A 14,425-nucleotide genomic window follows, 5' to 3' on the forward strand; every position below is an offset into this window, starting at 1 on the left:
TGCTAGCATGGCTAAAAATATAAAATTTGTTAGGCAAGCATACAATCCTTAATCAATGGGGAATAAATCAATGTCCAGTGATAAAATAATATGTACGTTACGTGTGTTTAAATGGAGCTTTTCTTTTAAAGACATTAATATTCCTTCTATAAATAGCACCAATTTGTATACAGTACAAGAACCTTTTTTTTATTATTGGGAAATTTCGGAAAGATTACTTTGATAAGCATCAAAAGCTGTGCATATTTTCAAACATCCCGTACAAGAATGGAAATGTAGCGGCTTCATGCTTTTCATTGATTAATTGATTTTCTAGTGGGAAAACTAACTTAAAGCTTGCTTCATATGGAGTTGTTAACTTTGACTGTGAAATTGAAGTTTTCTGTGGGTGTCCAAGTGGGCTGAGCATAATACTGAATGTTATGCTATGACACATCAAGAAAACAATCTAAACAATGATTCTTTCAAGTTTAAATGAACACAAAGGATACAGTACAACCATATTTAGCTTGTACTGTATTTGGATAAAGCCTGAATGACAACAAATCCTCACTAGCTCCATCATTCAGACAGAATAGTACAACAGTGTAAACTCTCCCAGGAATGTATCACTCTGCCTGAAGTCATGATTTACATTAAAGCTCAACCGCATCATGAGAAAGACAAGAAGTGTTTGAGCCAACATGAGCACACAAGATGAGTAACAGCTGCTTGGAGAAGGGATTCAGATACTAAACAACCTCTTACAATCTCCTGCCATACCCTATAACCACAGAAAAAATACAGCCGGGACAACTCAGCTGTACATGGTATATTTAGAGATGAAAGACAGCTCCAAACAGCGGACTCACCAGAGGCTGGATGGTGTACGACACCCACAGGGGCATCAGGTGGTCTTTGCTGTATCCACTGAGGTAGTTGGATTGGTGGAGAAGACAAAAAGTGGCGTCTGGTTGGATGACTCGAGGGGTGCCAAAGGGATGATGGAGGCGACGTAAGCTGGCTTTAACACCTAAAAATGGAACATTATAAACGTCACATACAGTTTCCTCTCAAAAACATTATGAATGCAAAGAAAAATAAAACGATACTCACTGGAATTAGTTGTCTGGAGATCTCTGTTCATATTTACCTCCTAAAAAGAAATTCTTGGTATTATGCTTGTGTTACATACATTACAATCTTCCATGTATCTACAAAACTTTCTATCAGTATATGAGGCCTGTGACGTTTTTTTTTTTTTTTTTTTTTTAGATACATTTTTTATTTTATTTTTTTCATTATAAACAATAACAACAGAACAGACAAACACACTTGAACAAGAACAACCTGCTGGTGATTTGGGTTCTTGGAACAGTGGGAAATGTTGTCCTGTCTCTCAATTAATTATGGTCCCCTCCGGGCTCAGCTCTCGCTCACATTTCTTTACTATTGGGAGTTCTCCTACTGATACTTGCATCAATTTAGCATAAATCCTGGACACTAATCCTCTCGCAGGAAAATCAACAAGCCATTTAATGATTGGGTGGGTCTTGAGACTGTTTCCCCATGGTACTCCATAACATTTTAGGGCTGACCTTAAGCGAAGATAAAGGAAAAAGGATGTCCTGGGGATCTCAAAGCTAGTTATCAGGTTCTCAAAGCTCAACATATCTTCCCCACTGAATAACTGGTCTGGAGTATAAATACCTCTGTCACTCCACTGGTTACAAACAAAAGGTTTGTTACCAGACATTAAGTGCATGTTGTGCCAAATTGGGGTGCTCCAATGCCACTTATTGGTGTAGCGAAGTTGCTCCTCCACCTGTTTAAAGTTGGTCAATGTGTTGGTGATAATAGGGCCATAGGCTAGCATACACTTTTTTGGACACACACCTGCCAAGGCCAGGTCTTGCAGTCTTAGACTTCCAGTGAGGTTTTGCTCTATTTCTCTCCATTGGACTGTAGATGAGGGGTCTATCCACACTCTGAGGGCCCGTAGCTGAAAGGCTCTGTGATACACTTTAAGGTTGGGGAGGGCCAGGCCTCCCGTGTTCGCGGTACATTGCAAGGTAGAGTATTTTAGCCTAGGTTGTTTACTATTCCAAATATACTGCCGGATTACGGCATCAAGTTTCTTCCAGAAATGTATTGGTGGGGGTAAGGGGATTATTGTACTTAAGAAGTTCACCCGAGGAACTATGTTCATTTTAACAACAGCAATCCTGGACTGTAGCGATGCCGGCAGCGCAGACCAGTTAGTCAGATCCCTTTGAACACTACTTAATATAATTTCATAGTTATCCTGGACATCTCGCTGTAGCGATGCGTGGATGGTGATGCCCAAATATGTAATTTTGCTTTGGGTTGGTATAGTACCGCTAATAGCTGATGTCACCTGTTTGTTGTTCAACAGGAGCAGATTCGATTTATTCCAATTGATTTTATAGCAGGAGATTGAGCCAAATTCATTAAAGATCTTAAAGGTCCCATGGCATGAAAATTTCACTTTATGAGTTTTTTTAACATTAATAAGCGTTCCCCCAGCCTGCCTATGGTCCCCCAGTGGCTTTAAATGGCGATAGGTGTAAACCGAGCCCTGGGTATCCTGCTCTGCCTTTGAGAAAATGAAAGCTCAGATGGGCCGTTCTGGAATCTTGCTTGTTATGAGGTCATAAGGAGCAAGGTTACCTCGCCTTTCTCTGCTTTGCCTGCCCAGAGAATTTGGCCAACCCATGGGAAAGAGACATCATGGCTTTCAAACGAGAAAAGTGGCAGTTGGTCAAGGCCACACCCCCACCCTCCACCTTGCCCCGCCCTCTCTCCTCCTCAATAGCTAGAGACACAAAAATGGCACATCCTAAGGAAAGCTCATTGTGGGACTGGCTCTAGTGGCTGTAATTCTGCACCAAGGCTGAATTTCGGGAAAGAGACTTCAGATACAGTATTAGGGGACCACTAAGGTATATATGAAAGCATCCAAAGAGCACCATGTCATGGGACCTTTAAGGATTTTTGGAACAGAGTCCTCAAGGTCAGATATGTACGGTAAAATATAATCTGCAAATAACGATATTGAGTTGTTATTGGATTTAATCTGGATATTACATATTTTATTTTGCCTTATGGCCTGGGCTAACGGTTCAAGATAGATTGCAAATAGCATTGGAGATAGCGGGCATCCATGTCTCGAGCCCCGTGGGGAATGGCTGTGAATGCGGGCCATTGGTTGAGACTATGGCCGTGGGATTCGCATACAAAGTATGTACCATGTCAATGAATTTGGCTCCCAAACCAAGCCTCTCCATTACTTGCCACAGGTAGTTCCATTCTATGCGGTCAAAAGCCTTTTCCGCGTCCAGTGATAAAACTGTTGCCGTTGTTGGGAGGTTTTTGGCTTCTTCTATTACATGGAGTAATCTGCGTATATTGTCTGCAGCATGACCCTTTGGTATAAACCCTGATTGGTTGGGGTGGACTAGCTTCTCAGTGAAGCGTTCTAAGCGGAGTGCCAAGACTTTGGAATAAAGCTTAATTATCAGTCCCAATGAGGCTGATGGGCCTGTAATTTGAACTCTCTGAACTTTGCCCTTTTTTGTGTATGACCGAAATTAGTGCAGTGCTGGTTTGTTGATGAAAGGTGCCCCTCTCAAGGTTAAAGTTTGTAAAATGATAGGTCCTAGTGTTTAAAAGAACTGTAGTAAGAGTTCCGATGGAATTCCATCCAACCCCGGTGTTTTCCCTTTCTTAGCTGTTTTTAGCGCTGATTTGAGTTCCTCTAACGTAATAGGTTGACCAAGTTCTTCTGCCTCCTCTGGGTCAAGAAGAGGCAGGTTTAGCTCTTTTAGGAACTTTTGGCACTGCATCGGATCTGGATTGCAGGAGGATTCATACAGCTTTGAATAAAAGGATTGGAAAGTGGCAGTAATCTCCTTAGGATTCGTTGAGATACCTCGGTCCGTGTGGATGCTATTTTTATAGTTTTAATTTCAGAGCTAGCAATTTGCTTGGTTTACAGCCATTAAAATAGTAAATTTGCCTAACTGTGCATTATGAATTCAGCTCTCCTTTTTAGCAAGTCATTTAGCACTGCTCGATTTGTTACTAAAAGAGTATGTGTAGATTTAGAAAAACAAGTATTAAGAGATTGCGATCTCCGATCTACAACATTCTTCCAACTCCTCAATCCTTGCCTCTCTCTTTTTCTTCAAATTTGCTGCAAAGGAAGATGTGAAGTCTCTAATAAATCCTTTAGTGGCTTGCCAGATGTACGCCGTGTCCGAAACTGAGCCAGTATTGATTGATATGAACTCCGCTAGTTTGGCTCCAAATTCTGTATTAATAGCTGTGTTTTGGAGAAGGGAATTATTAAATTGCCACCTTCTAGATTTTTCTCCTAACATATCACAATAGAATGTGGTTATCAGTGCATTGTGGTCAGACAGGATTGCTGGTTCTATTGCTATTGTGTGGAACATTGTCTTAAGTACACTGGAGCACAAAAAATAATCAATGCGGGAGTGGGTGCAGTGACGTGTAGAAAAAAAGGTGTAATCCTTGCTAGTAGGATTGTGCATCCTCCATATATCTGTAAGATGGTGGGATTCCACAACTGCATTAAAAATGTCTGATATGTGTTTTTGGGCTTTCGTGTGGCTGACCCCTGATCGATCCTGATTTAAGATTAAGATTCTAGTACCACATTCATGTCTCCCCCTATAATTAGTGAGTATTCATTGAGAGAAAGCAATTCATTGGTTAGGGGGGGGGGAAGCTTTCATCATATGTAGCCGGTGCATATACTGAGACAAAGGCTATTTTCCTACTCCTTATCGTAGTACATGTATATGATAGCCTGCCTGAAGAGTCTTTACTACTTTTGTCTATGGTGAGTGTGCATCTCCGTGACAGCAAAACAATGGAGCCCTTGGTTCTGGTGTCATCACCAGATGCAGCAGCAACTTTAAAATATTTATTATTATTATTTATTTTGTAGACGATTTACATTTCTTTTACGCAAATGTGATTCTTGAATAAGCGCCACGTCTATTTTCTTTTGTAACATTTGTAACAAAGGGTGAGCTGTTAGATCCAAGCACAGTGTGGTGAAAAGACAAAACATAAAATAAATCCCCTAACCCTCCAAGGCTGCAGACCACAAAAAAAGTTACAAAAAACCTTAAAACTAAGTACCAACCATCTATTAAGTTCTGAAATAAACTGTATGAAAAACAAATCAGCCGTGTAGGAGTAATAGATATAATATAGATAGATATAAGGCCTGTGAAGTTTTAAAGGTCCTATGACATGGTGCTCTTTGGATGCTTTTATATAGACCTTAGTGGTCCCCTAATACTGTATCTGAAGTCTCTTTCCCGAAATTCAGCCTTAGTGCAGAATTACAGCCACTAGAGCCAGTCCCACAATGAGCTTTCCTTAGGATGTGACATTTCTGTGTCTGAAGCTATTGAGGAGGAGAGTGGGAGGGGCAAGGTGGAGGGTGGGGGTGTGGCCTTGACCAACTGCCACTTTTCTCGTTTGAAAGCCATGATGTCTCTCTCTCATGGGTTGGCCAAATTCTCTGGGCGGGCAAAGCAGAGAAAGGGGAGGTAACCTTGCTCCTTATGACCTCATAACAAGCAAGATTCCAGAACGGCCCATCTGAGCTTTCATTTTCTCAAAGGCAGAGCAGGATACCCAGGGCTCGGTTTACACCTATCACCATTTCTAGCCACTGGGGGACCATAGACAGGCCGGGGGAACTCATATTAATGTTAAAAAGTGAAATTTTCATGCCATGGGACCTTTAAAGTATCTGCACTGGTGTCAAGTGGGCTTTGTTTCACATTATTGTACAGAAAATGTAGGCCTACTTGTACTTTTTGATCAACTGGTAATTCAACCAAATTACTAATGACTAATTATTTCATTTTTACTGCATTTTAATCATCTGCATCAGAAAAATGGCCAACTGTCAAACATGCTTCGACCCTGCTTAAGCACGTGGAGGCAGAAACATTAACTGGAACACTAAAAATCTAATAAAACAAGGCTGGGAGTCCACAGCCATGTTAGCAGCTCTGTGCGACTGTACATGGACGCATGTTAAATGTGCACAATGAAAATGCTAACATACTGATGTTTAGAAGCTATAATATTTGTTTATGAAATAAATAACAGACCATCTTGGCACAGCACTGCAAGACCGTTATCCCATCTTGAATAAAGACTGAAGTCTTTTTAAAAAACAAATCACAAAGGCCATGAATGTTTACCATGTTCAACATCTTTGTTCAGCACGTTAGCATGCTACATTTGCTAATTATCGCTAAACACAAAATCCAGCTGAGGCTGATGGGAATTAGTTTTGCAGGAATTTAGTCATAAAGATTTTGACCTGATCAGGCATTAATTAGAATCAACATTATTACAATTCATCCTGAAGGGATCGTGAATGGTTCCAATCCATTCAAAAGTTGTTGAGACATTTTACTCAAAACCCCAAATCCCAAACTCAAGGTGGTGCTAGAGGAAAATTCAGTGGCATTTAACCTCTGGGAACATTAATATCCGCACCGAATTTCATGTTATTCCATCCAACAGTTGAGATATTTTAGTCCTACGGCATACGGACAAACATACCATTGCCTTGGTTTGGGATGTACAGGTGCACTGCAGATCGTTAACAGGGATGAGTTCACTGGCCTCACAGGGGGTGTCATGGGAGAGCTGCGCTGGGTGAACTGGCAGGTGGACAGGACGCTTCAGAAGGTGGTTCAGACTGCCGTGAGTCCCGTTGTTTGGAGCAGGGCGAATACTGAGAAGATCTGGAGGAGGGACAGAGAATTTGACGCTGCATATCAGCACATATTATAAGAAGCCTTTTATTTCATAAATTTGGCCATCATAACTGACAATTAAAATAACGTCTTGTTCCATGGGGTAATCATACAGTCGAGATACAAGGATTCAGTGACACTGCTACAAGGTTGTCGGTTGGGACAAGTAAGAACAAACTTTATTATTGGGTCAATGACGTGACATGCAACTTTTTGTGTCCAAGTGCATTAATTTGGTTTAAAATAATTTAAAAGAATTCATACAAGCATCATTTTATTCTATAAAATCTGTATAGTTTGAACATATTTTAGTGTATCATAAAAATGGTATATATTTTATGTTTTGCCATCTAAAACCCTCAAAACGTCAGGTGGTGCAACCGTCCAAGCAAATTAACACCATATGAAAAGTATTAAATATGGAATTTAAAAGTTAAGGAAATTAAAAATAAATATGGGGGCATACTTTGACATTGAAGACCTTTCAAATAAACAACATGTACTAGTTTAATAGCTCTTAAATTGTTTAGAAAATTGAAAAAAAACCTTTGTCCGGAAATTTGCATATCTGAAATGTCAGGGCGGCGCAACCACATTCATGGAACTTTTATTTTGAAGTGAAGAGGTAAAAGAGTGAACAGGATATTGCATCATCAAGAGGACCCCAACTGACCTTTTCTGATGAGTGAAAGGTTTGTAAATCCCACTCATATATTCATAAAAATAGCAACTTTCTCTTCATAGTTAGATTTGTACAGTTTACATGTCAGGTGGTACAACCAATGTAACACTAAGAAAAAGTTATTTTAATTTAAAACTCTTTATTGTATTATAAAATTGAATGAATAAACTTGTTAGCAAAGACAAAAAGTTGTATAGGTGTCCAAGAAAGTGCCTGTATAATTTGAAATTAGTAGCAAAAGTCAGGTGGCACAACCAGTAAGTCAGGTGGCACAACCAGAAGGAATGCCACTTCTGGATTAAATAAACATGTTAACTTCAATTATTTTATTGTATATTTTTACAAATATTCATTAATTGTACATTAATAGTTACTATATACATTAAATATCTTTTTAGATTATATTTAAAAAATATCTCTTTCAATGATTTTAGATGCCACTATCAAGTAAGGAAAAGGCTGCGCACGCTACAGGGAAGCGCGCATTAAAAATGATCCAGCTGCAACAGAAAGATATCTTGCAAAAAGGAAAGAAAGGTAATACATCTTAATAAGCCACAGTTTTTGTGTAATTGATAATTTTGTACAGCAATCAGTCAGGCTTTTCAGATTTTCAAATTAGAATATGCCAGTTAACCTTAGTGTTTATGATGTTTTTATAGTTATCAAAAGAGAGGAAGAGAGGGAAAAATAGTGAAGCCCCCAATCAGCGAGCTGTCCAGAGCAGAACAGAATAAAGTGAGGAAACAATGGAAGGAAGATCAGAGACGGCACAGGGAAAGGGAAAGAGCTATGAAGGAAATCTTAAATTGCACACCAGAGTCACTGGATACAACTCCCATTGAAGCACCTGAGTCAGTGGATCCACTTCCCATAGCACAGCTTCAGCCTGACCCCCCTGACATTGATGCAGAGAACAGTTTAGATCAACAGCAACCAAGAGCCTCTTCCACACCACTGAGAGCAAGTAGCTTTAGATGGCAAAGAGAGAGAGCAAAGTTGCGCCGTGATATGAACATGATGAAAAGGGAAATGGAGGCTGCCAGAAAAGAAACCGAAAAATTTCGAAAACGCCTAGAGAGATTAAGACAGAAAAGAACCAGGAGACAGGGAAATGCTAAATCTACTACAGAAGAAAACAGGGGTGCAAAGAAACTGGCTGTAGAAAGGAAAGACAAAGTTGTGGAGTTCCTCTGTCGTGATGAGAACAGTCGCTTGCTGCCAGGGAAAAAAGACACAGTGACAATGAAAAAAAAAAACAGCAGAGGCGTGTTCTCGTTAAACCCCTAGCTGAACTCCATTTATCATTTAGTTCTGAAATGGAAAGGTCCCACAGGCTCTCTTACAGACAGTTTGTCAGATATTGTCCTTTCTATGTGACTCAGCCAAAAACGTCTGACAGGAACACATGTGCCTGCATGGAACATGAGAATGTCAAACTGTTGTCTGAAAAACTGCAGCAGAAAGGTCTTCTGAAAACAACCAGTGTCTCTCAGCTGTTGTCCGCAATTGTGTGCAATCCAGACAACAAGGCCTGCATGTACCGAGTGTGTGCAAAATGCTGCTATGATGAAGTGGAAGTTTCAAAACCCCAGACAGAAGAGATGGTGATGTGGTCTCAGTGGGTAAGAAAACCTGTCACGGAGGAGCAGAGGACCTTTATGAACTTCGTCAAAGAGACACAGAAGGGGAATTTCACTGATTTGTTGGAACTTTTTAATCGCAAGCTTGATGGCCTTGCGAAACACCACTTCAATTGGCTTCACCAGGCCAAAGAGTGCAGGGCATTAAAGGAAAGCCTGAGAGAGGATGAAATGGTCCTACATGTTGATTTTGCAGAAAACTTTGGCTGCAAACTGAACAGAGAAGTGCAGGCTTTTCACTTTGGTGGGAACAGAAGGCAGGCTACTGTCCACTCCTGTGTTGCCTACACCTCTGCTGGTGTGCAGTCCTATGCCAGTATCTCTGGGTGCCTCCGGCATGATGAGAGAGCTGTGTGGGCCCCACCTTGAGCCTGTGATAAAAGATGTGTTGGGCAGTCGAAACCACGTCCTACTACTCTCCATGTGATGAGCGATGGACCTGTCACTCAGTACCGTAACAAAAAGAACTTTTACCTGCTGAGCACCATCCCCTTCCTTTCAGGATTCAATCAGGTCACTTGGAACTTCTCTGAGAGGTCTCACGGGAAAGGTGCACCAGATGGGGTTGTGGGTGCTGTTAAAAGGATTGCTGACTCTTCTGTCAACCGGGGAGCAGACATCCAAACCCCTGAGGATTTTTACAGATTTTTAATGGAGAGACAGGCATCAAGTGAAGTAAAGTTCTTCTGGGTGTGTGAGGAGGACATCAGAAGATTTGATGAAGCTGTTCCTGACGTCGTGCCCCTTGTAAAGGGAACTTTGGGAATACACCAGGTGATCTCATCAGAACCAGGAAAAATACTGCACCGAGAACTCTCCTGTTTCTGCAGCAGGCCCCACATCTGTGAGTGCCATAACACCACCATGGTCAGATTTCCAACAAGCAGTGCCGAGGCAAGTGTCCAGGATCCAGATCTCATTGGAAAGTTCGTTTTGGTGAAATATGAGGAGCAGCCATTTGTGGGGCAGGTTCTTCAGGTGGTTGGTGAGGAGATTGAGGTCAGCTACGTGCGCCGCGGACGGAGGCATAAAATGTGTTTACTTGGCCCCATCCTGCAGATGTGATATATTACTACCTAACCGATGTTCTCCAAGTGATATCGGAACCAGAGCCTCTTAATTCACGGCACACAGAGCTTACCCATGCAGACTGGGCTAGCTTCAGAAGACACACCTAAAAATAAGAAATTACAGAGAAAACCCACCGGAGCTCATAGAGCCAACGTAGCGTAGATAAATGCCTGATCCCGCGCCTGGCCATTCATACCGGACGCATTTCTACATGCCAGTCACAAAACGATCGCTGTTAAACATTTCAGAATGTCTTGTTAAGAAAAGCTTTATTGTTGTTTGTTATGATTATCTATGTTTAAGTTATATGTTGCAATCCTGTTACTATTTGAGGGGATTAATGTTTTAAATTGAGTTATTTTTGATAAATTTACATATTTAAAATACATATTTTCAGTGGACCTAATCAGATGTGTTTTTTTTAACCAAAAAAACATGACTGTCGTTCAACTACAGTACAATTTAATTAATCAATTCTATTCATTGTAGCCTATTCAGTTTCTAACGAAGATGAAGTGTCATTTTGTCATGTAATATTGCCCAAACAATTTTGTTCCTGATCAGTTTAATACGGTTTACTTAAATGGACTGATAACCAGTTTTTAATCTTTACCAATTGTACTTTAATAGACTGTTAACCGAGACACCTGTGATTTTCTTATTCTGTATTCTAATAAAAATGCAATTATTCATCATATTTCTTGTCATTATGAATCTGTCAGGCGGCGCAACCGCATCGTCAGGTGGTGCAACCAGGTAAAATACTACTTTAAACCAATAAATAATAGATTCAAGTGAAGATATGGTTGGAAAATGTGATGTACATAATTATTCTATAAAATATAATACTTTTTAGATTTCTAAAGTATTTATTCACATTTTAAATGTAAAGTTGGATGTTGGAAAACAAAATTTCCCACCCCCTACAATAAATTATGCAATAGTTTGTTTTAATACCAAGCTCAACTACAAAATAATAATGTGTTAGGCACAGTAGACACTCTCAAGTATACTTACCCAAAAAAAAACTGCAAAAAAAAAGAAGGAAGTGTGTTTTTCGTTGTTTAAACTTTTGGTTGCGCCACCTGACATCTTTTGGGTGGTGAAATTGCAAATACAGTCTAAAAATGTATCAAAACCCCTGTAAATGTTGTGCAACCATTAAGACTTGTTTAAACACACTCTTCCAAATTCAAAATAATGTATTCTGTCCATTTTTAAAGATTATTTTAAAAACACATTTTTAAAAGCCTTATTTGTCATTGACCCTATTACTGTATTTAAGCTAAACAAAGAAAGAGGGTTAATTTAGGGTGTTACAAGCCAGGAACACACGTGCATTGAATTAAGGCATTTTTTTCTTTTTAATAAATCATAAGTAACAGTCCATAATTGAACCATATTTGGAATTACTTGGAAGAAAAAAAGTGAACAATTAATATAATCTTTGGTTTTGACACCTGGGTTATTGTGTTCCTTCTTCTTTTTCTCTGAAATCTGGTTGATGTAGCTGCTTTTTATTTCCTGCTATTATTTTTTTAGATGTGCTAAACCAACTGAAATTCAGTGCAGGAGAAGTGCACCTGTTTCCTCTTCTGAACTGTGTTTAACTGTGTTGCTGTATTTACATCAACAAACCTGCCGTGAAAATGTTTTCATAACTAAAGAGAAAGAAGGTTTCAGCAGGACCGTGAATATTAGGCCCAGGTTGCAAATTTCACTTCATTACCAGATTTGGATGACATTATCTCTAAATTGTAGCAAAATACTTTGATTTCAGAGTCATTAGAAACGACCAATAATCTCATTAAAGGAATAGTTTGACACTTTAAGAAATACCCTTTCTCGCAGAGAGTTAGATGAGAAGATTGATACCGCTCTCATGTTTGTATGGTAATTATGAAGCTCCATCTAGCAGTTGGCTAGCTTAGATTAAAATAGCTAGCTAGCCTGGCTCTTCTGAAATCTGCCACATAGTGTAAAAACAACGCATTGTGGTTTTATGCGGGTTATGCGCAGGACTATTTCTTGCTTCATCTGGCGAGCAGTACTTCTTGAAGTCTCCTCTGGTTGCCTCATGTGATGACAAGACTTCAGGACATGAGAGCGGTCCCTCCCATCTGTCTTTCGGCAACAAAGTGAATAAGCTTATGTCCCAAAAAGATGAACTAATCCGGTGTTACAGCTGCAGTACAGGAGGATACAGTTCAGTTCACTTACCACACATGAGGTTATATATTTCAATGTTTTCAAAAGGGGGCACAACAGTGTTTTCTTTAAATGCTGGACCGTAGCCAATGAAGATCGCCTGGAATAAGTAGATACACATTAACAAACTGACATTCGTGCATTTATTTGGAGACATTTCTAAATACAAATGAGAGAGTACAGCGTACTCTCAAAAAATGTTTGGAAAGCTTCATTTAAACTCTCTCTGTAAATCACAAGATGTCAAACACATGTAAATATTTGACGTGAACTTAAGCTGTAAAATGACCTTACATAACCTTAAAAATGTATATTAGGGATTTCAATTCTAGGAAAGATGTTGGTTGGGTGGGTTTTGGAGGTGAGTAAAATCTATTTTAAGCACACTTCTCTGCCGTGTGTAGGCACCTTTATTTAGAGAAGTCAGCAACCATGTAAGCTAATTATACCTGGTCAAATTCCAGGGCAAACCACGTCCGGAAACATACACTGATGTGTTGTAATGACTAACATGAAGGTAGACAGACACACCAACACACTTCAAATTAAACAATCTCCATCCAGAGCAGATACTGTGCAGGTGGAGAGCAAACAAACACTTGATCTTGAGTAAAAGATCTTCATAGCTCTGCATGCTGCCACAGTATCCTACAGAAGACCAGAACTAAAACCAGCTTATAGGAGTTATCAGGCCTCCTATTTTTTTTCAATGTGTAGATACGTTTTCACATTTCCTGTTTAGTTAAAAAAAGAATCTAAACAGGATATTGTGCTAAACATTTATCTTGGCGGACGCACAAACACATCTTTCCTTCTTCTGACCTGCATGTTAGTAAAGAGGTTATCTGAGCCGTGGAATCCACCGGTGCAGTACTTGACTTCCTGAGAGTTACTGTTGAAATAAAATAAAAAAATATGTTATCTGAGGAGTTAAAATAAACACAAAGACGGACAGAAATGAAGGGTGTTTCATTTTATTTTCAAGCTCAATTTCAGGGTCAGGCGAGTTTAATTCTATTTAACCTAAAGAGTGAGTCCCATCGCACTGCAACTGCATTAAAGTGGACTGATTGAATTCTTCAGCCTGAAACAATTTTCCTTGATTACATGTTTGCTATCCATCAAAGGAGTTGTTGTACATCTCCTCTACCACTCCTCATTCATTATAAATGATTTCCAACACTAATTACTGTAAATGCTTCAACTTCTGTGTGGCCAAAGAAACATTTTTTTTTATCACCAGACATTCACATTCTTTTCCACGACACCTACTGTACTATAATTTATATACAGTAAGACTTGCCAACTCCAGTTACTGTAACAGCTCTGGTATCCTCCACTACTTTATACTGTGAATAGGGGTGTTTAAGCATTTAATATTAATTCTGTGCAATGGAATTACAGTTTTCATCACTGAAGACATCTGGCACATTAAGCACTCTGGCTATATAAGTGCAACATTTAAAGCTCCATTGTGTAATTTTTTTAGTTGATTCTTAGCAAAAACCCCTTTGTTCTTTCACAAATATGTACTCATTCATGTGTAATTACTTCCACCAACTAATCAAAGTATTCTCGTAAGCGTAGAATCTGACATTCAGAATCATTCAGAATACATACGAGTGAGTCACTCGAATGGTGGCAGCCATGTTGCGCCTCCATCTTTAAAATACATTAGCCAAAGAGGAACATACCACCACCTTTCGCGCTTTTACACTCAGTGGCACCGTGACGAATGCCAGGGAGGGGGAGGAGATTACTTGCGACTCCCGGCAGATTTGAAAGCCTGTTGAAGATGGAGGATCACACCTATTCTTGAGGACATGTAACGGAGTCGCCAAGGAAGTTAAAAAGAGAATTAAAAGGACAACGCGACAGGCAAAGCAACAAGACCAAAGTTAATATTGAAGGGGCTTTTCCAAGATGGAAAGAGCTCATAAGGAGCAAGGAATTTAAAAGAGACACTGAAGTTGCCTGATTTCTTCTCGACAGGTAATTCTGCC

General features: G+C 39.7%; 1 protein-coding gene across 1 annotated transcript in view; it reads right to left on the reverse strand.

Moving 5' to 3' along the window:
• Nucleotides 1-14,425, reverse strand: part of enpp1 (ectonucleotide pyrophosphatase/phosphodiesterase 1) — a 43,922-nt gene that overhangs the window by 7,976 nt on the left and 21,521 nt on the right. The window contains exons 14-18 of the mRNA XM_039781402.1: nt 13,245-13,314; nt 12,435-12,522; nt 6,622-6,806; nt 1,096-1,135; nt 852-1,012 (exon numbers count right to left, since the gene is read on the reverse strand). Of these exons, the coding sequence (XP_039637336.1) occupies nt 852-1,012; nt 1,096-1,135; nt 6,622-6,806; nt 12,435-12,522; nt 13,245-13,314 (544 nt within the window). The remainder of the gene's footprint in view (nt 1-851; nt 1,013-1,095; nt 1,136-6,621; nt 6,807-12,434; nt 12,523-13,244; nt 13,315-14,425) is intronic.

This window comes from Perca fluviatilis, chromosome 18 (genome assembly GCF_010015445.1).
Source record: "Perca fluviatilis chromosome 18, GENO_Pfluv_1.0, whole genome shotgun sequence".
NCBI classification, from domain to species: domain Eukaryota; kingdom Metazoa; phylum Chordata; class Actinopteri; order Perciformes; family Percidae; genus Perca; species Perca fluviatilis.